The 23,243-nt window shown below is 39.3% G+C and overlaps 1 protein-coding gene across 1 annotated transcript; it reads right to left on the bottom strand.

Moving 5' to 3' along the window:
- Nucleotides 1-21,871: 21,871 nt before the first annotated feature.
- LOC122112629 (replication protein A 30 kDa subunit-like) lies at nt 21,872-22,675 on the bottom strand. The gene has a single exon (XM_042685491.1). It carries the CDS (start codon nt 22,673-22,675, stop codon nt 21,872-21,874), a length of 804 nt encoding a protein of 267 aa, XP_042541425.1.
- Nucleotides 22,676-23,243: the final 568 nt, after the last annotated feature.

The raw sequence follows: 23,243 nt of genomic DNA, 5'->3' as shown, positions 1-23,243 counted from the left end.
TGAACAACTGTTGAGTTGATTTATTTATTAATGTGTGTTCCATCATTTTAGAATATGAGAATACACAGGATACATAATAGCCCATCAAATTCTGTATGTAATGATTTTCAGATGTGAAAATGAAATAAGGAGACTTGGTTTATGTAATACCACCTTGTTCTTACAGCCATCCTGGCACCCAGCTTGATGATGGGGGCTTTTCACCCAGCTTCAAAAGCCTAGAGGTGAGACAAGCCATTCCTAGAATTGCAGATGCTGTGCTCCAGGAAAGCTCTGCTTTAGAGAATATGCAGATGTCATGCTGTTTGGCCTTAGGGAAGTTTTGCTCCAGAGAATGACTGTTCCCCACCCCAAACATGTGGGTTTTGTCTTTAAAACTGTGTGTAAGCTCTGTATTGGGCTGTGGGTCTTTGAGACAGGTGTCTACCTTCACTGGCTCTCCCATTAAAGAGTCCCAATTCTACCTCAAAAAAAAAAAAAAAAAAAGTAACTTCTTTGTTTCTCGTTGAGTTCCCATACAACAAAAATAAATGGAAAAAAACAGAAGAGGTCAAAAGATAATTGCTTGTGGACTGTTGTGAAATCAACTACTAGCAAACACAATGCTTAGTAAGATTAACACAATGGATATATGGAAGTCACAGCCATGGAAGTGAGAAGGCTTTGAGAAGCAAAGGAGCAACTGACCCAGGATCAACACTTCAAACCCCAGAATTCTGCTACCCTGAAAGGCCCATTGGATGAGAGTGCTGCTTCTAGCCTGTTCTTCCTTTTCCTTACCAGAGAGGCAGGTCAGAGGACAGGATTAGTGCAAGCAAGGACTGAAGATAAGGGACATGGAAGCAGAATTTTAGATGCTGTGGAAGGCATAAGTTCCTATTGTTAGTATTATGTTCACCTTTGATCCTCAGCTCCACCCAGACCTGAGCCCCTCCCATCCCTGGAGTTCCCATCATATAGCTGGCCTTTCCCTCTCTCTGCCCAGACCCACTGAGCTCTCTTTCTACCCTCAGACTCCTCCTGCTACCTGGATGGTGCTGATGCCATGTGCTCCCTCTTGGGGGAAATATGGCTCCTCTACTAAATCTTATAAGAATCTTTCTCCTGTGCTTGCCTGCCTCTGCATGGTCCCCTAGGATGGATGTATGTGTCTCTTCACTTATAAAGTAAGTTAAATTTCAAATTATTTAAATAGTAAGAGGCCATTAAACATACGTTAGGTTAACTAGGAAGGAAATATCCATCAATTTTGCATAAAACTTTGCTTATGGAGAGCTTCGTTTCTCCATAAGAGAAACCCTTTTTCGTATAAACTATGTAAAATTATGCTTAGCTGAACTGAAGTTAATTTGAATAACAAAAGCAAGTCTATGAGTTCACATGGTACTTGACTGTAATTTCATACTTTTGCATGGATACTAAAGGCAATCCAACAGTTATATCAAAAGAAGTCACTGATAAGAGGTCATTGACTGGGTTTTTCTCAAAGCAATTACATTGTGTGTGTGTTTATGTGTGTGTGTGTGTGTGTTTGTGTGTGTGTGTGTGTGTGTGTGCTGGTATTATGGCAATGTGACCCTTCTGCTCTTATGCTCCTGGCTGATGCTTTAACTCTTTTTTTTTTTAAATTGTGAAAATACTGTACAGAGGGGTTACAGTTACATGGGCAAGATAATGAGTACATTTCTAATCAAGCATTGAATGCTTTAACTCTTGACCTGTACATTTCCAGTCCAGCTTTTTGCTGGTGAATTGGAAATGGCCTTTCAAAGACATTACTACTCTGAGTGCCTTCCAATTGCTATCATCTGGCCTTAGCCCTCCCTGTAAATATCATCATGGAGGTGGCTCACCAATGGCTCACCAATCTCTTTCTGGCCATCCTTGGAGCACAATGGATTCACAGAATGAGGCAGCGTAGTCAAAAGCACGACTCTTTCTTGAGCACCTTCATCTTGTCTTCTGAAGTCAAACCTCATAGCTGTAGAGAGGCATGGCAGGGATAGAAGAGGTAGAGATGTAGCTCAACTAGAAGATCATGTGCCTAGCATGCAGAAGGCCATGGTTTCAATGCCCAACACTGTAGATATCAAGTTTGGTTTTTTCTACACTGTGCAGACTAAATTTTGGTGTATGTATTTGATTTCTTCAAAGTGCTATGATGTAGTAAGTCCAAGTACTTGTCATCTGAGTGATAAACAATTTAGAGTTGTGAGTATATATGACAGGCTATTGGTATCAGGATGGCCTTGTTTTCAGAAATGAAACTAAATAGGCAACAATAGAACAGGTCAAAAGATAATAGCTCCTGTTCTCTTTTGAAGTCAAGTAGTAGGACCTACAAGGCTAAAAGAAGATGGTCACACTGTGTGTATGCAACTCACACTTCTTGGAGGGAGTTGAAACAGATTTCACATGCAAAGTAGGTAATGGAGCCTGAATCAGTTCTTTGTTCTCAAAACTCTGGCACCTTGAAAGGCCTACCAGCACACTGGATGGGAGTCTTCCTTGCCACCAGGAGAACCTTTTAGCAATCAGAGAGGCAGGACAGAGAGCCAACAGGAGTGCTAGCAAGGAGTGAACAAGGGGACATGGAAGCAGGAATTAAGATGGTATATCAGCTTGAGTTCCTACAGAGCACGTGAAATGGAAAATAAAGAAAGCAACAAAACCACAGTAAACATTGGTGTAGCTTCAAAGCTTTGTTTTGCAGAGACAACCATTAATTTGTGCAAGAAGTCTCATTTCTAGGAAAATGCAGGAAATACTTGCATATACAGTAGTTAAGGTTGGTTGTCGGTGAGTTATAACTAATTTGGATGAAAAAGTAAGTTTATGAATTCACAGGGTATTTGACTGTGTATCATTGAATACTTCAGTGTTGATAATAAAGACCATAGTGAAGTCACCACAAGTTGATGACAAAAGGTCAGATGCCTGAATATAGTATATATAGGCATGTATATAAAGATATACAGAGCCTAAGCACCAAGTTTGTGGGAACTATTTCGAATGTCACTGCAGTGAAGCTTTATTTGTGCTATTCCTCCCTTTTCCAAGTTGAGTGAATGAAAGAGAAATCAATGAGGAGAAAGAATTGTTGTTATTTTAGTGAGCAATGAGGACAATTCTTAGAAAACTCTGATTACAACACCTGCGTATTTTATATGAGAACGAATTTGCACTTTTTTTTTTTTGTCAGTCATGGGACTTGAACTCTGGGCTTGGGTGCTGTCCCTGTGCTCTTCAGCTCAAGGAGAGAGCTCTACTACTTGAGCCACAGCACCATTTCTGGTTTTCTGGTGGTTTATTGGAGATAAGAGTCTCACAGAGTTTCTTGCCCGGGCTAGCCTTGAGCCTCGATCCTCTGATCTCAGTCTCCTGAGTAGTTAGGATTATAGGCCTGAGCCACTGGTGCCTGGCTTGCACTAATTTTTAAGCTGTATCATAATACTAACCAGAATGTAAGGTCTAGGAAGTCATGTAACGTTACAGTTTTCAATTACATACCATTTTTACATATTAATTTTTATTGGTTCATGCTTAGATTGCCTGTGAAAGATTGGATACTAATATTCACATAAGATATGTGGGAAATGATGATGGACAGATAGAAATCCATGTTACTTATAAAGAAGCTTATGTGTGTATATATATGCAGACATATGTATAAATATATGAATATTATCTATATGTAGTAATTTATGCATGTGGCCAATTGAATGCATACAAAGAAAGGTAGAAGTTGTGATTTAGGAAGATCATAACGAGGAGTAATCCTATGCAGAATGTCATTGTCAGTTTTTCTGCACAGTCATATTGTAGTGTATGCTAGCACCGTTATGCCTTTTGGATTTCTTGAAAGAAAGAGTAAGATGTTATAAGTGAAAGCTTTACTTTCACCAGTGTAATGAAAAGTAAAAGATAAATGAGCCCATAATATTCATGGATACAAGTGGATAAAGAGTAATTTATACTAATAACATACATGAAATATGTATGTGCATTCATACATCTGTGCTTCTCTGTGTACATATATCTACATATTCATGCATGAGCATCCATATATGTATATAGAGTACATATTATACTCATAATATATATTTTAATATTACATAACAATATATAATATGTAGCATCTAATATATATCAGATATAATATAAACATATATAATATATATTCATACACACAGAATACACAGAGTATAGAGATTTGGATTTGGGAAGTTCATGTACACATACTGCAGTACAGATTTCATTATCAGTGTGTCTATATACTCATTGTCACATAGGGGTGTACCTGTTTGATCATGTGGATATAAGTATAACATGTTAAAAGAGAACATTTTCTTTTTCTGGGTTTTATCTTTTTTTGTTTGTTTGTTTGTTTTTGTCAGTCATGGGGCTTCAACTCTGGGCCTGGGTACTGTCCCTGAGCTCTTCAGCTCAAGGTGAGCACTCTACCACTTGAGCCACAGGACTATTTCCAGTTTTCTTTCCTCAGGAAAGTCTGAGGAGGCTGAGATCTGAGGATCATAACGAGGAGATCTGAGGATTGCAGTTCAAAGCCTCTTGAATAGCTAGGATTACAGTCATGAGCCATGGGAGCCCTGTCTAGTTTTATGAGCTGTATTATGATTGTTTGACAGGTCCAAATTAAGTGTAGTGCATAATTGTGTAATTGGCATTTCTATGACCTTAGTCATATGTCACTGATTTCTGCTAAAAACATTCCAAATTGTCTGCAGTTTGTTTTAAAATTGTCTCATTAGTTCAAGTAAGTTGCCTTACTTATACATATTTCGTGTAAGCTGCTTTAAAACATTGAGGGCTATTCCTTCTGGCCACCCACATCTCTTTATCATTAACTAATCCCCACTCCATTCCCCTCTCTTAGGCACACTCCTCACACTCTGATCTCCTGTACTTTTTAGAAAACAACTTGTAACTTATACAATGAGTATGTCGCTCAATATTTTGCTCTTCTTTTACTTGAAGAAAGTTCAAATTTTCCCTTTTGATTTCCAAAAAAAATATTACTTAGCTAGAATCTCATGAATTCTATATTAAAACAGGCATCATTGAGTTTTCTTCTATAAGCCTGTTTGGACAGGAGCTAAGTAGGAGGACATGGCTGAATCTCATTTTTAACACAGTGACTTCTCTGTGTATCCAAACATCAAGAGAACCCCATCAGAGCGCTAAGCCAAGGCACACTGATTGAAATGGCTATTTTAACAGCAGTGACATGTAATGTATTTTTCTATTGTGTTCCAAAAAATATTTTGGTTCTGTACCTTTTAATCTTGATCTAGAAATATTCACACACCAGATACGTGCCAAAACCATCATAAATATACTCTCACACACTCTGCAGTGACTAGAATGTGTCATGGTTGGAATACTTTCAGGTCTGAAGACATGGTACTTACTGGGACTATATCACAGGGTGGGGTGGAATGATTGTATGACATCTGTAGATGAGAGGAGGCCAGTAAATGCAGAATCTGAATAGAAATAACAAATTGGTATCTTACACTCATTGTCCTCCAAGGTAGAAATTCCTACTGTTCACTTAACCACCAATCACTCAAGTGGTGGCAAGACAGTGAGAATTTAAAGACAAAAGAACAGAGAGTGTTCCACAATGCGCCACAAGAATTTTGACATAGAGTATATTAAAATTCAATTATTTGCTTAAAATTTAATTGAAATCTATCAGCACCCCCAGAGACTTACAGCAATAAATGTTATTTAGAAAAACTAAGATAAAAGTATTGTCAAGAACGTCACAATTAAGAAAATTTGTGGCCAGGCACCAGTGGCTCACACCTGTAATCCTAGCTACTCAGGAGGCTGAGATCTGAGGATCATGGTTCAGAACCAGCCTGGGCAAGAAAATGTGTGAGTCTCTTATCTCCAATAAGCCACTAGAAAACCAAGCACTGTGGCTCAAGTGGAAGAGTGATAGCTAGCCTTGAGCTGAAGAGCTGAGAGACAGCGCCCAGGCCCAGAGTTCAAGCCCCACAGCCAGAGGGGAAAGAAAGAAAGAAAGAAAGAAAGAAAGAAGGAAAGAAAGAAAGAAAGAAAGAAAGAAAGAAAGAAAGAAAGAAAGAAAGAAAGAAAGAAAGAAAGAAAGAAAGAAAAGAAAGAAAGAAAGTTTGTGTTTGAACAAATGATACAATTTTATTCATCAGCTGATGTTCATTTTTAAGTTTTTAGGTCTTTAAAATCTCTGATTACATTAAGTTGTAAACAGATGAGGTCAAGAGTGGAGGGCAAGCTTGAGATGATGCAGGAACTATCAAGTCATGAGTTAAAATCATGCTGGTGGTCAGCATGCCAAGTGACTTGTCAGACTGTTCATTTCCAAATCAACATAGATGCAGCTTTCACAGAAAGTTACAATATGCCAATTTCTTTACACTAAAGGAAGCGTTATCTTTTTCTCACTGTATCTTTGTGCTTATATTAGCACCATTCCAAACAATTGAAATGTGGAATTAAAACAAGTGCCTATTCATCAATGAACATATACAAAAATGCCATATGTAGACAAAATCAGGAAGAGTCAGCTGTAAAGAATGAAATGATGGGCTGGGAAGGTGGCTCAGTGGTAGAGTACTTGCCTTGCAGGCCTGAGGCCTTGGGTTTGATTCCTCAGCACCACATAAGCAAAAAGAAAAAAGCCGGAAGTGGCACTGTGGCTCAAGTGGTAGAGCGCTAGCCTTGAGCTGAAGAGCTGAGGGACAGCGCCCAGGCCCAGAGTTCAGGCCCCACGACTGCTCCCCCCCCCCCCAAAAAAAGAGAATGAAATGATATCATTTGCAGGAAAATAGAAGGAAAGCCTACCATGGCATGCCAAATATATCACATTTTCTCTCTGTTTTGTAAATCTTTAAAATAACTTTAAAAATGAACAATAGGAATGTACAAGAGGTCCTTTTCTGGGAAGGATAACAGTGGAAAATGAGGAAATGACAGGAGAAGGTATGGGAGATGTATGAAGATGGTCTTAGTATTTGATAAACATGAAGCCAGAACAGCTGTTGAAATCATTCCAAGAGTGGAGAACAGAGGTATGGAGACTAGAATGAATGCATACATGGAAGCATCATGGTGTAAGCCTGTGAGCAACAAATACATACCAATAAAAAATAAAAGGATATTGCTTCAAAATGAGAGCACGATGTTATTTTTTTAAATGGCATGATCTCCAATTCCATTATGAACACTGATTTATAACAATCTTAAGTGGACAAATATAAGGCAGTCAAACAAGTCAGGATTTCAAAAAAATGAAAACAATCATTCAAAAGCTGTAACCTAGTGGAAAACATTGAAATGCAACTGGCCCTGCTCAGGTACTGGTTCAGGTACTGGTTCTCAACTGACATGTTTGCGTTTGAGGAAGAAGTCACATCCTTTACTCTAGGAGAGAAACTTCCTTTCAACTCCACATACATGGAAAGTTTTCCATAGAAGAGCCCTTGCTCTTGACAAGAGTATGGGCAAGAGACTGAGTAGGTGCAATCACCAAGGAAATTCCCTCAATGGCCTCCTTCATGCTGTCCACGGTCCTGTGAAGTTTGTCAGTGACAAATACCCAGCATTTCACTAGTCAACAAAGAACTCCTACATAACTTGCATTTCTGAGAAATATGACAGAAGAGTAAATAAAAATTCCTTTGTATCCATTTATTATTATTAATGTAGGCAATGTGTCATAACATGGCTGAGGGCTGCCTGCAACTATACTTTTAAGGTTGTTCTAGTATTCAAATATATAGTGTATATAAAATATGTGTATGCACATACAGATATGACACTAAACAATTCAAATGGAGAAGGACAAAGATGTGCTAGTTGTTTGATGATACATGTTTCTTAATTCAAAATCAAACTGAAAACTAAGGAATATATGTTTCCATTTTTTGTCTTTTGGTGGTAATATACTTTTAAATCTGTATTTTAAAAAATTCTCCCAGTGTAGTATTCAAAAGGATTTCAGTTCACCATGGCACTCTAATAGTACACTGTATCTTGATTAACCTTCTAAAGGCACCTCCAACTAGGTAGAACTTTACAGATTACAGAAATCCTGAATTAAATAAACACGAAATCCATAACTAAGAAGTATTTGTTTAGTGCTCTACTCTGAAGTAAGTGTTTCTTTTTATGGGTAGATAATCAAATGCACCAAGAATTTCCCATCGATACATCGCTTTTACCATAGATATGTTCCTTTGGCCCTGAGGAATTCAGGTAATGAGTGAGGAGGCAAGCTGAGTTAGTGACCAGCAATTACACCAATGTCTTTGGAGGCAATTTTCTCCTTCTATCCTGTCCAAAGGAGAGGCGGGGCCTGTCCTTTCTATTTTGCACACACCCCTCACATTGATCAAGGACGACTGAGCCACCTGGTGAAGGAAACCTAACTTCAGCCCCAGTGCAAGCTGCCTCTTTGTGAGCATGTCTTCATGCGCAGGAGAGAATCGAGGGGCTCCATGCTTCCCCTAGTGGTCACAACAAAGTCCACAGTTACAGAAAGTGTCACAGACCAGAGGACTAGGATTGGTAGTATTTGACTTGAGGATTTTACGTAATCCTTAAGAACAATAACACTTCATTATTTCTATTCATGGACAATTTTATAAAAGTGTAGCTGTATTGTTGATATTCAAAACACTTAGCAGAAAAATCTTAGAGATTGGGTTGAGTAGGAGAGTATGAAGTAAAAAAAGCAGAAAAGGTGAAGTTATAGAAACTATTCTGAACTAACCTCTTAATATTAAATTCATTTAATCAATCAAGGTGCAGTTTACTTCTAAAATAATATGTGAAATGTTACTGATTGTACTTGAACATATTAAAAACAGAGTAAGACCATGGAACTGGTGGCTCCCATATATAATCCTAGCTGCTCATGAGGCTGAAATCTGAGGATCACAGTTTGAAGCCAGCCCAGGCATCAATGTCTGTGAGAAAAGTATCCAATTTGCCACCAGAAGGCTGTAGTGGAACTGTGGATCAAGTAATAGAGTGCTAGCCTTATGCACAAAAGCACAAGAACAGTGCGTAGGCTCAGGACCTTCCCTAGCCACACCCCCTAAAGTAATGTTAAAGACATGGATGTTCTGTTATTAGTTGTCAGAGAAATTTGTTGTGTCCCCCTCTAGCATACATTTAGTTCTGTGAAGATTGCAAAAAGCAGTTTCATTTTTCATTAAAGGATTCCCAAATATATTGGATTAAAAAAAATCTCATGAAGTAGAATTGGAATTTTCTAGTCAACACTGCAATAACACTAAACATGTGTCAGAACGTACCAGTTTTGACCATTAGAGAAGGAAATTTATCTAAAAAAGTACATATAAAGCTGGGCACAGTGGCTCATGCCTGTAATCCTAGCTACTCAGGAGGCTGAGATCTGAGGATCCCTGTTCAAAGCCCGTCTGGGCAGAAAAGTCCTTGAGACTCTTACCTCCAATCAACCATCAGAAAACCAGAAGTGGTGCTGTGGCTCAAAGTGGTAAAGCCCTAGCCTTGAGCCAAAGAGCTCAGGGATGGCCCCACGCCCTTTGTTCAAGCCATATGACAGACAGAAAAAATTACATATTTCTGTATGCTTCCAAACTAAGGTATAATTGAAAATGGGGAAGTGGTCTTTAATAGCTGGTATTTGATATGTTCCCATTTCTTTTTTTTTTTTTTTGTCGGTCGTGGGGCTTGAACTCTGGGCCTGGGCACTGTCCCTCAGCTCTTCAGCTCAAGGCGAGCTCTCTACCACTTGAGCTACAGCGCCACTTCCGGTTTTCTGGTGGTTTATTGGAGATAGGAGTCTCACGGTCTCTCCTGCCCGGGCTGACTTTGAACTGCGATCCTCAGATCTCAGCCTCCTGAGTAGCTAGGATTACAGGCGTGAGCCACCAGCGCCCGGCTTATGTTCCCATTTCTTAAAACACCATGTTTACTTCTTGAAATGTATAAGGTTAGCAAGATTAAACTAGAACAGTGCCCAAAATACCTGCTTTTAGTAAACTGGCTTAAATATTTCTAGATAATATTCCCAAGGACAGGAAAACACTCAGTCTCACCATATATCCATTCCGTGGGTGAAAGCAAGCATTTGTCAGTGAGTTGTAATTCACGGCAATAACCTCTGGGAAGAACAAGAGCTGGATGTGGGATCAGAAATCATTTTCAAAGCTCTTGACCAGTTTCTTCCTTTTCTCTTCTCCAAGGTCTCAGTCACAGGACTTGCTCTTCCTGTCTTCCACACACATTGACACCAAGCAAGGAAATACTTTAACTCCTTTCTGAACTATTCTTCCCTTGATCCACACATGAATCTGTGGAGTGGAAAAACACTAAAGGCAAGTTTTCTCCAGCCTTCCTCTAAGTGGCCACACCAAAGAATGCAGCCATAGAAAGTAACCAATTCGTCTTTAGAAGACTAAGCTTAGTTTCTGACCCCTTGGAGTTAATAGTGTTTTTCTGCTGCATTCCCGTGAAAAATAGTTGGAGTACAATTTTGCAAAAATAGTCACACCCAACATTTCAATTTCTATCAAAGCTGACAAAGAATTTTACAACACCATATCTTTCTTAATTACTCAGAGTGAAAACATTTAGCAGATAATTTGAGAGAAATTCATTACATAAGACAGTTAAATGGAAAAATTCCATATAAAGAAAAATGTGGGGAAGCAATAGTAACCCTTTTGGGATTACATTTTACAAGTTAGGTAACATACTAACATATTCCAAAGTCATATTACTTATGTTTCATATCCCTCTAATCTCATAAACTGTTTCTGTGTTATGCATTACAGACAAAGCCACTGACGTTGGATTATCTTCTATCATTCTCATTTTATTACTTACTTGCTGACTTCATATTGTTGAGTGTCCCTATGGATTATTCTCTCCACATAGTGCTCCGTGGGTTTGAATTTCTAGTTTCCTTGTTAAGTTGAAAAACTTGAGACTTTAACCTTTTAATCACATATTGCATCTGGTTTTCTATTGAATTTTCTGAACTCTTTGAACATGTTCTTGGCTCCAAATCAAATTAAAATACATATATAGGAGTTATCATACTGGCTGGGCATGACTCAAGCATTTCAGGACTGGCCATGTAAGAACAAAGCCCAGACTTCATGAAAACAGCTCCTGTAAGAATGCTTCCAATGGCTCACCTCTGTAATCCTAGCTAACCAGGAGGTTGAGATCTGAAGAACATGACGGGAAGCCATGCCAAACAGAAAAGTATGTGAGACAGTTACCTCCTAAACACTACAAATAAAATACCTGCTTTTAGTAAACCGCTTATTTAGTAAACTGCTTTTAGTAAACTGCTTTTAGAAGTGGAGCTGTGGCTCAAGGGGCAGAGCTCTAATCTTGAGCAAAAGCTCAAAGACAGTGTTGACTGCCTGAATTCAAGCCCCAGCCCAAGTTTTTAAAAAGTAGAAATAAACTATGATCATACCTGTTGAGCATGACTGAAGTATGAAAGCACTAGCCATGCAAGAGAAAAAAAGCACAGAATCTCCTAAATAAATTGCTACAGTAGTCCAAAGAACTGGTATCTATTTTTTTTGTATGTTTTTTTTTTTTTTTTTGGGTTCAGTCGTGGGGCCTGAACTCTGGGCCTGGGCACTGTCCCTCAGCTCTTCAGCTCAAGGCTAGCGCTCTACCACTTGAGCCACAGCACCACTTCCGGCTTTTTTCTTTTTGCTTATGTGGTGCTGAGGAATCGAACCCAGGGCCTCATGCATGCAAGGCAAGCGCTCTACCACTGAGCCACATTCCCAGCCCTCTATTTTTTTTTTTATCTCAATACTGGTCAGCCCTGAAAGCAATTTTAAGGATCTGAAAAAGATTCCTCAGTTTAAAATAGTCATTAGCATCACCTGTGCTCCATCTGAATTACCAAAGCATTTTGACAACAGAGGAATGCGGGGACTGAAACCAAGCACTGTCACCTGTCAGGGAAGCATCCACCACACAGCTTCTCTGCAGCGCCAAATTCTTTTTATTTCAGCACGTGAGGAGTGGACCTTTTCACACCCTTGTCTAGCTTTGCTCATCAGTCCCAGCTACTAACAGTGGCCACACCTTTCCCTTGCACTTCCACAACCCCTTCATTAGAAGTGCAGCAGCTTCTGATGTTTGGTCCCGCCCCCTCTGGTTTCCATGGAACATTTCTCTCAGAGGCCTTCATTTCAAAGCTAAACTCATATTTTCTTCATGCACATTTCAGCCCTGACCTATTTAAGGAGACCATTTATACTTATGCAGTATTTCTTCCTGCCATTTTACTTGTAGACAAATCTACAAAATAGTTTCTATGCAGAGGTCTCTTCTGTAGACAAGGGTTCTAACTCTTGTTGCTGTGAGCAATGATTTTCTGTTCCTATGGGTAGGAGGGCAAACTTTCTGAAGATACTGAGCATCATTATTTGTCTTGCTTTCTCCCACAATCCTTGACTTTTCCATAGGAATGGCACCCATTCTTCTTGGTGAGTAATTTCTATAGAGACCTATTCTTGCCATGGTCTTGTCCTAAAGCTTCTTTCAGACATATATTCAACTGTATTATTTGGAGGGTTGGGTATTTGGAGCCACTTCTTGATCCATTTTCCATGTGAAAATAGTGCCTGTGAAATGACTTCATCTGGCACCCCTGCTAATGGACCCTGACATGAGCACCTCGGGAGGAGTAAGTGGTACATCTGAATATGTTCGTAATCTGTCTGATATTGTACTTTTGAATCTTAGAGAAGAGTTCAAAGTATCTAATAAACCTAGGTTACAAGTCTACTTCACTTCTTTGATGCCTTAATACAATTTCTCTATGATTCTGATGGAGAGGGTAACTGGCAATCTCTTTCATGGAGGATTCTTAATCACTGTATTTTCCTGCCCTGTGTATGAAAAGTGTGCTAGCTAAATAGTACTTTCATACTTTTCAGTGTTTCTTCAGTCTTGAGAGAAGTAGGTCAACATAAATGTCTATTTCCACTGAGAAGTACATGTGTATAATGGAACTGCATGCAAACAGCTACTGTAAAACCAGAGAAACAATTCCCAGAAAAAACTACCTCAGTGCTCACATGGAGTCCTCATGAAACCATCTTGTGTTCTTGATCATTACAAGGGAAAGCATGGGTGACAGGAGACATTTTCTCCTGCTCAGTTCCCTCAAAAAATTGGCATCTTCGTAGCCTTCTTTTCTTAAGGTTGACCTAATAACAAGGGAAAATTTATACTACCAATATTTCACACAATGGGATGGGATCAGAAGGGTACTGAATTCTTTTTTTCTTCCTTTATATCCTGTTATCTTCCATCTTTCCCAAGAACTTCCTCTTACCCCAAAAAGTCATCAGGAAAATAATTTCCATTCATGCTCTGATACCATGGATTCTAAGTAAAGGAATGTCTTACTTTGATTCTGTTGTTTGAGATCTGTCGAATCTAGTGATTTTCTGACCTAGTAATTTAATTAATCAATTAATCTAGTGATTAACTTACCTAGCAGGTCCATACTCTAATATCTCACCTTGTGATTTGTGTAACTACTTTATAAATTGTATGCCTTTTCTTTCATCTTCTATTATAGTCAAACAAACTTTTGAAACAGAAAAAAAATTGGCATCTTCAAGTATTCAAAATTTCTACTGAGATGAGCTGTTTAAGAAAGACCTTAAAAGACTGATGAACAGAGTGGAATAGTTTATTTTTATTTTTAATATTGAATTTTTATTGTTTTTCATAGTTTTTTCCAGAGCTGAGGACTGAATCCAGGGCCTAGCGCTCTCTAGGCAGGCGCTCTTCCACTCAGCTAAACCCCCAGCCTCAACTTTTATTGTTATTACTCTGTTATTATGTAATAACAGAGTTATTACATAAGTCAGGTAATGAGTACATTTCTTCTTGGACAATGTCACTCCTTCCCTTGCTCTCTCCCACCCACAAGTTGTAGAGTTCATTTTCAACATAGAGTCTACTGAGTACCACTGCTGCATTTGTTCACCCTTCCTACTCCAATATCTATGCTCCCCCTTACCCTCCCAAAGACAGAAAATCAACAGTCAAGAAAAAAAGAAATGAAAACAAAAACAACAACAAAGACAAAACCTTGGAATACTTTCTTAACCAACAATGGCAGGAGCATTAGGCAACTCTACACTTTCCTATTGGAATGTGTGCGCTTCTCTATATTCCTATTTTTGCATGCAGTAGCTGGTCTCTCCTTTGCCCCTCTCTTTAGCATTACTAGTATATGTATCCAATACATTTTTCAGTATTTTACCACTGCAGTCAAGTCATCATCTACTTGTACTTCAGCTAATTTTTCAGGCAAGTATTACATTATTCGTTAGGGCTGATCTTAACAGATGATCTGTTTGACTCTGCCTCCTAAGTAGCTGAGGTTATGGCCATGAATTATGCACATGAGATATGGACATGCTCAATTTGTTTTCTGAGATAGGGAAGTGGTAATTCCTTTCCCACACAGTCATCTACACGGGCTCTCCTCACTTTGGCTCCCATGGGCTGAGATCATATAGGTGTGACACTAGCGCTGTATTCAGCTGTGTTTTTCTTTTCAGATGCCAGAGACAAAAACATTTTCTAGAGGGAAAAGTGCTCCCTAGGGACATATCATCCATTCTCTGTCCATTCTTTTTTTTTTTTGGCCTGTCTTCGGGCTTGAACTCAGGGCCTGGGCACTGTCCCTGAGCTGCTTTTGCTCAAGGCTAGCACTCTATCACCTGAGTCAAAGAACAACTTTGGGCTTTTTCTGTTTATGTGGTACTGAGGAATTGAACTCAGGGCTTCATTCATGCGTGCTAGGTAAGCACTCTACCACTAAGTCACATTCCCAACCATATCATCAATTCTTGGTGGGGAATATGGATTACAAGTAATTCTTTCTCATAACATCCCTGAAATACTAGATTATAAAGACAAACTCAGGATTCTAGTGCAAGTTTTTACTTAAATTTCTTGAAACATCAAAAACTACGTCGGGAATATACTATACAATTTTGGGGGCCAGGTTATCAGGAGGGGAATAAAAATTGTGAGAAAATAAGACAGGGGTGACACTGTTCAAAAAGAAAGAACTCACTACTTGACTTATGTGGTTGTAACCTATTTGTAAATCACATTTACAACAAGTTATTTTAAAAGCCAGTTAAAAATACTTGCAGATACTTATACTATACCGGTTTCTAGATGACAATGTTTGACCATTGATCAATACATAACAAAATAAAGTAGGTATAAAAATTTCCTTTACAATGAGCCACATAGTTTCCTTGGCATCTTATTACAAAATTCAGCTCTTTTGAATGAAGTTGCCATCAAGTCAACAGGACAGCTGGAAAGAGGAAGAAGCACTACTGTGAATGCAAAAAATATTGGCATCAATAACCTGTGTCAAACTGACTTCAGTATCTATATTCTGACACTGGAAGAAGAAGTCTTCCTCTTTGGTGTGGTAGATTGTGAGAAGACTGACTCACTAAAGTTGAGCTGGCCTGTTTTGCCCTTTGTCTCCAGCTTTTGGTGAAGTTGTTCAATTTTCTTTGTTTGATTTTCTATGGTAGTTTTCAACAGGAAACCTGAAGTACAAGCCTACAAGGCAAATTTGGAAATAATGATTCCCCCATATCCAATTTTAAATTTTTCATATAATTTTGAAAATGTTCTAAGTAAATGATTATAGGATTTCTGAAATATCTCAAAGGACTTGAGAACTATAATTTTGTTATGCAATGTGGGAAATTAGGATTCACTTGAAATATTATGCACATATAATGTGCATATAAACCAATTAAAAATTCCTTTCTAATAGGCTTTTTCTTCATTGCTGTTGAGTGAGAATGACTGCCCCTCTCAGGCTCAGAGGCACGGAAGAATCTACCATTTGTTAAGCACTGGATTTGATCCCCAGAGACAACCATAAAAATAAATATGTAAAATTTTTAAACATTTTACTTGGTAGAAATGACCATTCTATACTGTGAGGAATTATGAATGAACAGAAACTTGCTAGGAGTACTTTTTAAATATTGATTAAAAACTTCATTAAGTACTCATGCTTTAATCTTTACTTTCCTATAAATAGAAAATTTACTGAAAGTAAACAATTAGGAAAAAAAAACAATTAGGAACTTAGAAAAATATTTATATGTAGAATATTCTTTCTGGCCACATCATTTTTTTGGGGGGGGGGTCCAGTCATAGGGCCTGAACTCTGGGCCTGGGCACTGTCCCTCAGCTCTTCAACTCAAGGCCAGCACTCTACCACTTGAGCCACAGTGCCACTTCCGGCTTTTTTCTTTTTGCTTATGTGGTGCTGAGGAATGGAACCCAGGGCCTCATGCATCCAAGGCAAGCGCTGTACCACTGAGCCACCTTCCCAGCCCCACCACATCATTTTTAATACCAAATTTAAGGTTCAAAAATGTTGTTCTATCCTGAGATAATTAAAATTGTGATATAAGAAATATGCCTTAAGCAAGGTGCTGGTGGCTCATGCCTGTAATCCTAGCTACTCAGAAGGCTGAGATCTGAGGATCATGGTTCAAAGCCAGCCTGGGCAGGAAAGCACATGAGACTCTTATCGCCAATAAACCACTCAGAAAACCGGAAGCAGCACTGTGTCTCAAATGGTAGAGCATTTGCCTTGAGCTGAAGAGCTGAAGGATAGTGCTCAGGCCCAGAGTTCAAGCCCAACCACTGACAAAAAAAAAAAAAAGAAAGAAAAAAAAAGAAATATACCTTTAATTATGACATGTATCAATTGTCAAAAAATGTCAAGAACCACAAAAACAAACCCTGAAGAAACTGAGAGGTAAGTTGGAAATGGCAAAAGTTCTCCTATATATGTATTTAAATGGAGTCCAAATATTTCCATATAACTAGGCATATACTTCAAATGACAAAATTCTCCTTCCTGCTCTTCTTCACACTGTTAACTGTGATAACACTTCTTTGCTTTGCTTGCTCCTCTTGGAATCCCAATTTGTTTTCCAAACATATTCTTATATGTATTTTATGCTGTATTCTTTAAGTTGTGAAGATCTTTATATGAATGAAGTGCATCCTGGGATTGAAATAACCAACCTGAGAGAAAGCAAAAAAAAGCTAGTTGAGTTCTTTTGTGCATAAAGGACCACGTGTATTCACATTCTCTCATTCACATTCTGAACAAGAACATACAAAGTTTCTACCCTATTCACCACTGCAGAAAGCTCAGCAGGTAAACAAGTTACATCCCTCTTCTTGGTTAGCCTAGAGACTAGTGCAATGAAAAATAAAAAAAATGACCAGTGTCAATTCAGTATATGATGGAATAAAATGCACTTTCTCCTTGTACTAGGATTGACCTTCATTAGGTACGAGAGTACTTTCCAGAAGAAAATGGCTACTGAACAATAAAAAGGAAGCAGGAAGAGAGACTGTGAACAAAATCGATCCAGTCTACAATATTTCTTGATGCTTCATTGCAATCTGCTTTTACCTAAGGTGGAATAACCAGTACTGAGTTATGTTTCTAACTGAAGCCAATTAAAAAAAAAATCAAGCAAAATACATTAAAGCATTTTCAAGACAATAGATTTTAGAGAATGATGTCAGTGAAAGTACTGCTAAAAAATTACAGACCGGTATCCTTGATAGACAGTGAAGAAAGTGTTCCAAGTGTCCAGCCCCCTGCTGTGAGAGGGGTGCAGGCCAAGGCACAAGGAAAAGGGAGCTAGAAGTTCCCAAGATTCAATGATGAAGAAAACAGGCTGAGGAAATCAAGGAAGATGAATCTCACTTGACAGAGCCCTGGAGAGTACTGAGAGTACAGGGGAAATCCAGAGGATTTACACAGGATTCCCTTGCATATTTAACAGAGCAGTGGACTCACAGTGTTCAGAAAAGGGCCTGGCATTGAGGTATAAAACACATGAAGAGATGACAGGAAACTACCTGTTGTTCATACACTGCAGGCAAGTGATGACCTTACAAAACAGAGGACATCAGAAATGTCCTGCTTCAGCAGTGCAGAATTAACCCTCAATAAACTCTGGCCTGAAATGTCTAACAATTTATACAATCAAGACAGAAAGAATCAACTTGATTATAAGTGACTTGTTTCCAAAAATAGGGCTCAAAAAATCAAAATGCACACTAGAAATATGACAGAAATCATACAGAAGTTAATGAGCATAACTAAAGTTAACCCATGTGTTAACTACCCATGTTTTACCTGAGTAGTCCTACTTATAAGTGATATGTTTTCCTTTGATATTTGGGATAAGTTAATAAAAGAAATCATATGCTGATGGATCTGGATGCCAGTACCTCATCCCTATAATCCTGGATACTCAGGGAGGCTCAGAGGATCTGGGTTTGTAGCTAGCTGAGGCAGGTAAATACAAGAGGCCCTTATCTTCAATGAACCAGCAAAAAGGCAGAAAGTACAGGCTAGACACAAGTGGTTCAGAATCAAATATAAGCAAGAAGCCAAGCAAGTGTCTGAGGCTTAGATTTCAAGCCTTAGTACACACACACACACACACACACACACACACACACACACACACACACACACACACACACAGTGATCATATTGAGGTTAAAAAGTAAAGCCAAAAAATTATCCTCTCTAAAAAGAAAGCTGTAAGAGTAATGGTGATCTGAAGTCTTCTACATGAACTGTGGAAAGGCAGTTCACCAAAGAAGATATACAAACACAAACTGCCCCTGACAGAATGGCAAACAGCAGCAGTCATCTGTGATGCAGTCAAAGGACACTGATATGCAGGGCATGAAGCAGTTAGAATCTAAAACTCTCACACACAAAAAATCACACACTACAGTGTGCTTGTGAGAACAGAGAGAAAAGGAAGTTTCAGTAATGTTATTGGTAATGGCTAATGGCAATGAGAATAGACAGAACTTTTGGAAGTTTTCTAACTCTTATTTTTACATTTTCCCATTCCTCCCCACCCCCACTTGCTTTTGACGCAAATTCTCACTATGTAGTCCCAGTTGGTCTGGAACTTTAATCTTTAGCCATAGATATATTGGGATTACAAATATGTGTTGCCATGCCTGGCTTCTGGAAAAGTTCACATAAACAAAATAAAGGAGCACGAAGAGACGTTTGAGAGTGATGTCTATTCACTTCTTTAGTGGCCATGATTAAACATGGCCATGATTAATACATAGGTGAAAACATTAAATTGTACATGTCATATTATGTGTAGTTCATCATGCATCAATAACAGCTCAAAAATTAAAAGAAAACTAAAAGCTCTACTGCAAGAACCCCTCTCTAAGGTTACAAGAAGATACATGAGAAATCTAGAGAAGTGAGGTCTTTAACAATGTAGCAATGACAAATGGTAGCTGGATTTTTAACCAGTGCTTGAAGAGATCTGGTGTGCCCTAAATATGTGATTAGCATTTGCAGAGCTGACCATGCTCTCAAGATTTGAGGTGAATGTGAAAGGCATCTAAGGTGCCTGCACTACTGTACAGGTCAATGCAGTGTGACCCTCTGTGATAATTGGAGAGCACAGAAAAGAAGCGGTCAGTAAAAAGACACAGGAAGGATTCCCACTATGAATGAATGCAATGGGGGAAGCATCTCTTTATGGCAGAATCTAAAGCTCTCATTCTACTTTAACCTAACCCATATTTGTGACATAACGCAATTATAACACATTGCTATTCCATGACACAGTTGTAAGGGGTGGTCATGTAAGTAATCTAAAAGACCTTAGAAGCCAGGTGCTGCTCACTCACAATTGTAATCCTACTACTCAGTATTTGGAGACCTGAGGATCGCAGTTCAAAGACAGCCAAGGCAGGAAGAGCCTTAAGATTCTCATCCCCTATAAACTACTCAGAACAAAACAGTAATGGGGTTGTGGCAAAAGAAGCTCAGGGACAATGTTCAAGCCCTGAGTTCAAGCCCCAGGACTGGAAAAGAACTTAGAGGGATTCAGTGGCCCTACCTTCACTCTCTAGTCGATGTTTACTTTGCATGAAAATTGCTCATAATTATGCAATTCAAACTCTTCTGAGACTGATTCAGACAACTGAAATAAAAGATTAGAGTCATCTGTTTCATGTATTTGGTGTGTGATCTATCAAATAAATAACAGTATTTCAAAATGTATATGTATTTCTGAAAATACATCCAATACCATATGTAAAATATACAAATGGATAATTATTTATCTTTTTGGTTAAGCTAATCTTTAATAATGTGCAATTTTTATTTTTTTTAGTAGTTGTACAAAGAAGTTACAATTCCATGAGTCAAGGCATGAATATAATGCTTCTTGATCAATGTCATTTCTTCCATAGTTCTCCCCCACATCCTCCTCCCATCCTTTCTCTCAGGTTGGGTTAAAATGCATAATTTTTAAGAATTGGAATATTACTTATTTCATTCCTCTAGTTCTATGAAACAGGGCCAGAAATATCTACATCCATGGAAACCTATTCATGGAACTCACATAATGATTGTTCAAATTAAGTATAATAGTTGGATATTTTATTCCTTTTAAAATTGAGATATCATTTCATATTCTATGCAGGTTTTATATTCTATACAAGTCTTAGATATCCTATTCACACATTTCTATAGTTTTGAGATAGCTAAATTAGTGTAACCAGTAAAAGACATGAGGGTCTTGCACCTGTGGCTGGTGCCTCTATTTTCTACTCAGGAGGCTAAGATTGAGTACAGTCGTCCCTCACTGTATTGTGATTCACTTTTTTCGGCTTCACTGTACCTAGGATTAAAAAAAAAAACAACTAAATAAAACATAGTGATCCCTCACCTATCGTGAGAGTTATGTTCCAGATACCCCCACAATAGGTGAGGGACCACTTGTATTGAGGTTTGAAGCTAGCTCTGGGAGTAAAGTTAGTGAGAAAAGTCTTACCTATAATTAACCAGCATAATGCTGGAAGTGAAGCTGTGACTCATGTGGTAGGATGCTAGCCTTGAAAAACAAAGCTTAGAGACATCAGCCAGGTCCTGAGTTTAAGCCACCAAAGGAAAAAAGAGAATAACAAACTCTATAACAAGCTGTATATTTGGGTTATTAACTACAAAGGATAGGTAAGGGAGAGAGGCTCCTTGCCAATGATGGATTCCAATGATGATTTTTTTGTTAACCAAAGCCTTGAAATTAATAGGGTCTACAGTAAAATTACATAAAAATGTTCAATGTAATATGAAATGCTTGAGGATGTACTTATACAATTGTTAGACTCTTACATTCTGAATTTACTGGAGTATACAAACAAAACCTTGTGAGATTTTATTCATGATTTCTATATATGTATATATATATGGATATGTATAGCATCTATATATGTATATGTGTATATGTATACACATATAGATATGTATATATACATATATATACACACATATAATTACATATGGAAAAATATAATTATACATAAGTATTTTTTGTGCTGGTCTTAGGGCTTGACTTTAGGACCTGGGCACTACCTCTGATCTCCTTTCAAGCTCAAGTAAAGCACTCTACCACTTTCAGCCATAGATCCACCTCCAGCGTTTTTCGTCGTTATTGGAGATCAAATGTCACAGACTTTCCTGCTCAGGCTGGCTTTTAGCTGGGATCCTCAGATTTCAGCCCTTTGGGTAGCTGGAATTGCAGGTGTGAGCCACTTGTGCCTGGCTTTCCCCTCATAGATTACATGAAATTTATGTAATCACTTAATCTCAATAAAACTCATTTAAAAAAAAAAAGTCAACATGTCAAGGGCAGGAGGCAAGGGCTTTTGGATGATGAATATTTGCTTCATGGTCTCAGATGGCACATGTGAAGTGCTCAGCATCGGCAGTGGTGTGGATGTGGCCCTCACCGATCGGACGCTTGATGGCTTGCTGGAGATTCTCATCGGTCAGGCTGGGAAGCTCTCTCTGAAGATCGCTGAAACTCTTGCCCTCCATGAGAGTGCACCTGTGAATCAAATGTAGCACCTCCTCCACGTGGGTGGACTCGCGAGGAGACTTTAGAATGCCACTGTTCTCATGGCTGCTTCCCTCCTGGCTGCTCTCATTGCTGCTGCACTCCTGGTCGCTGCTCTGGCTGCCGCTGCTGTCCTCATCGCTCTCGCGGCCGCTGGCCTCATTCCGGACACCGGTGGCGCTCGCCATGGCTGGCTCCGTCTCGGACGCAATCCTCTGCCCAATATAGACTGGGTAGGATTTTCCCAGAATCATATGTGCATTCACCGTCTCCACAATATGGATGGTGAGCTCATTCATGTTTTTCAGCGGGTGGATGCACGCGATCTTTAGAATATTGGCTCCACCCGAACACTGGAGGACACCGAACGCCTTCACGTAGGCCCCGACCGTCACCAACTGCGTACCGTTCTCCTCATCAACATCCTCAAGGGCACCAATCGGCTGCGAGGTCATATCGTCAATCTGATAGCAAATGAATTTTGAAGTGACCTCAATCTTCTTGACAACTCCAGTCACCGAGACGCGGCCAACTTCGTGCCCGTTAAGGGTGAACACATTGTTCACCATCATGGAGGACAGAAGCTGGTTCACGCTACAAGGTAGGATGTCGGGGACACACTGCCGGACGGCCTTCCGCATGCGGTGGACTCGGCCTCCCGCCCGGGGCTGTGTGTGCCCTTCGCTAGCCCCAACGGCACCGGACGTGCTGGCAGCGCTGCCATACCTACTCGTTTCCATCTTGAGAACAGCTTCAGCAGCCGGGGGGCCCAAGACCTACGGGGCTCAGGCGGCCTCTCCGCACACAGCTTCCACACGCAGCAGCAGCAGCCGCTATGGCGCTCCGTCTCACGCTCTGAGCTCAGCCGCTTCTGGTTTCAAGCTTATCTCGCGATACTTGGAGAACCAATCACCAGAGTTCAGAAGCCTCAAGCGAATCCGGGCTTGACACCACAACTCACCAGGACACCATACTTGGGGTGACACTTGTTGCTAGGCAGACTTCTTAAAGTGACACACATGATTTCAGGCATTTCTCGTGATCTTTATAAGACTCGTTAGTACTACTAAAAAAATGTGTCCAAATGATTTCTGGTTCTGTTTTTGTTTTTAATGTATCTTCCTATATATAGCACAAATTGCTTTCAGATTTGCCCAGTGGCTCAAGTTGGTCTAGAAATCATCATCTTGCTACCTTGTCTCCCTATTG

The sequence above is a fragment of the Dipodomys spectabilis genome, unplaced genomic scaffold (genome assembly GCF_019054845.1).
Source record: "Dipodomys spectabilis isolate Male_0828 unplaced genomic scaffold, ASM1905484v1 ptg000095l, whole genome shotgun sequence".
Classification (NCBI taxonomy): domain Eukaryota; kingdom Metazoa; phylum Chordata; class Mammalia; order Rodentia; family Heteromyidae; genus Dipodomys; species Dipodomys spectabilis.
The sequence above is the reverse complement of the archived record's forward strand: the minus strand, read 5'-3'. Positions and strand labels throughout refer to the sequence as shown.

What these genes read in the sequence shown, in the direction of transcription:
- LOC122112629 (XM_042685491.1), bottom strand. Translation starts at nt 22,675, where the DNA reads ATGCGGAAGGCCGTCCGGCAGTGTGTCCCCGACATCCTACCTTGTAGC.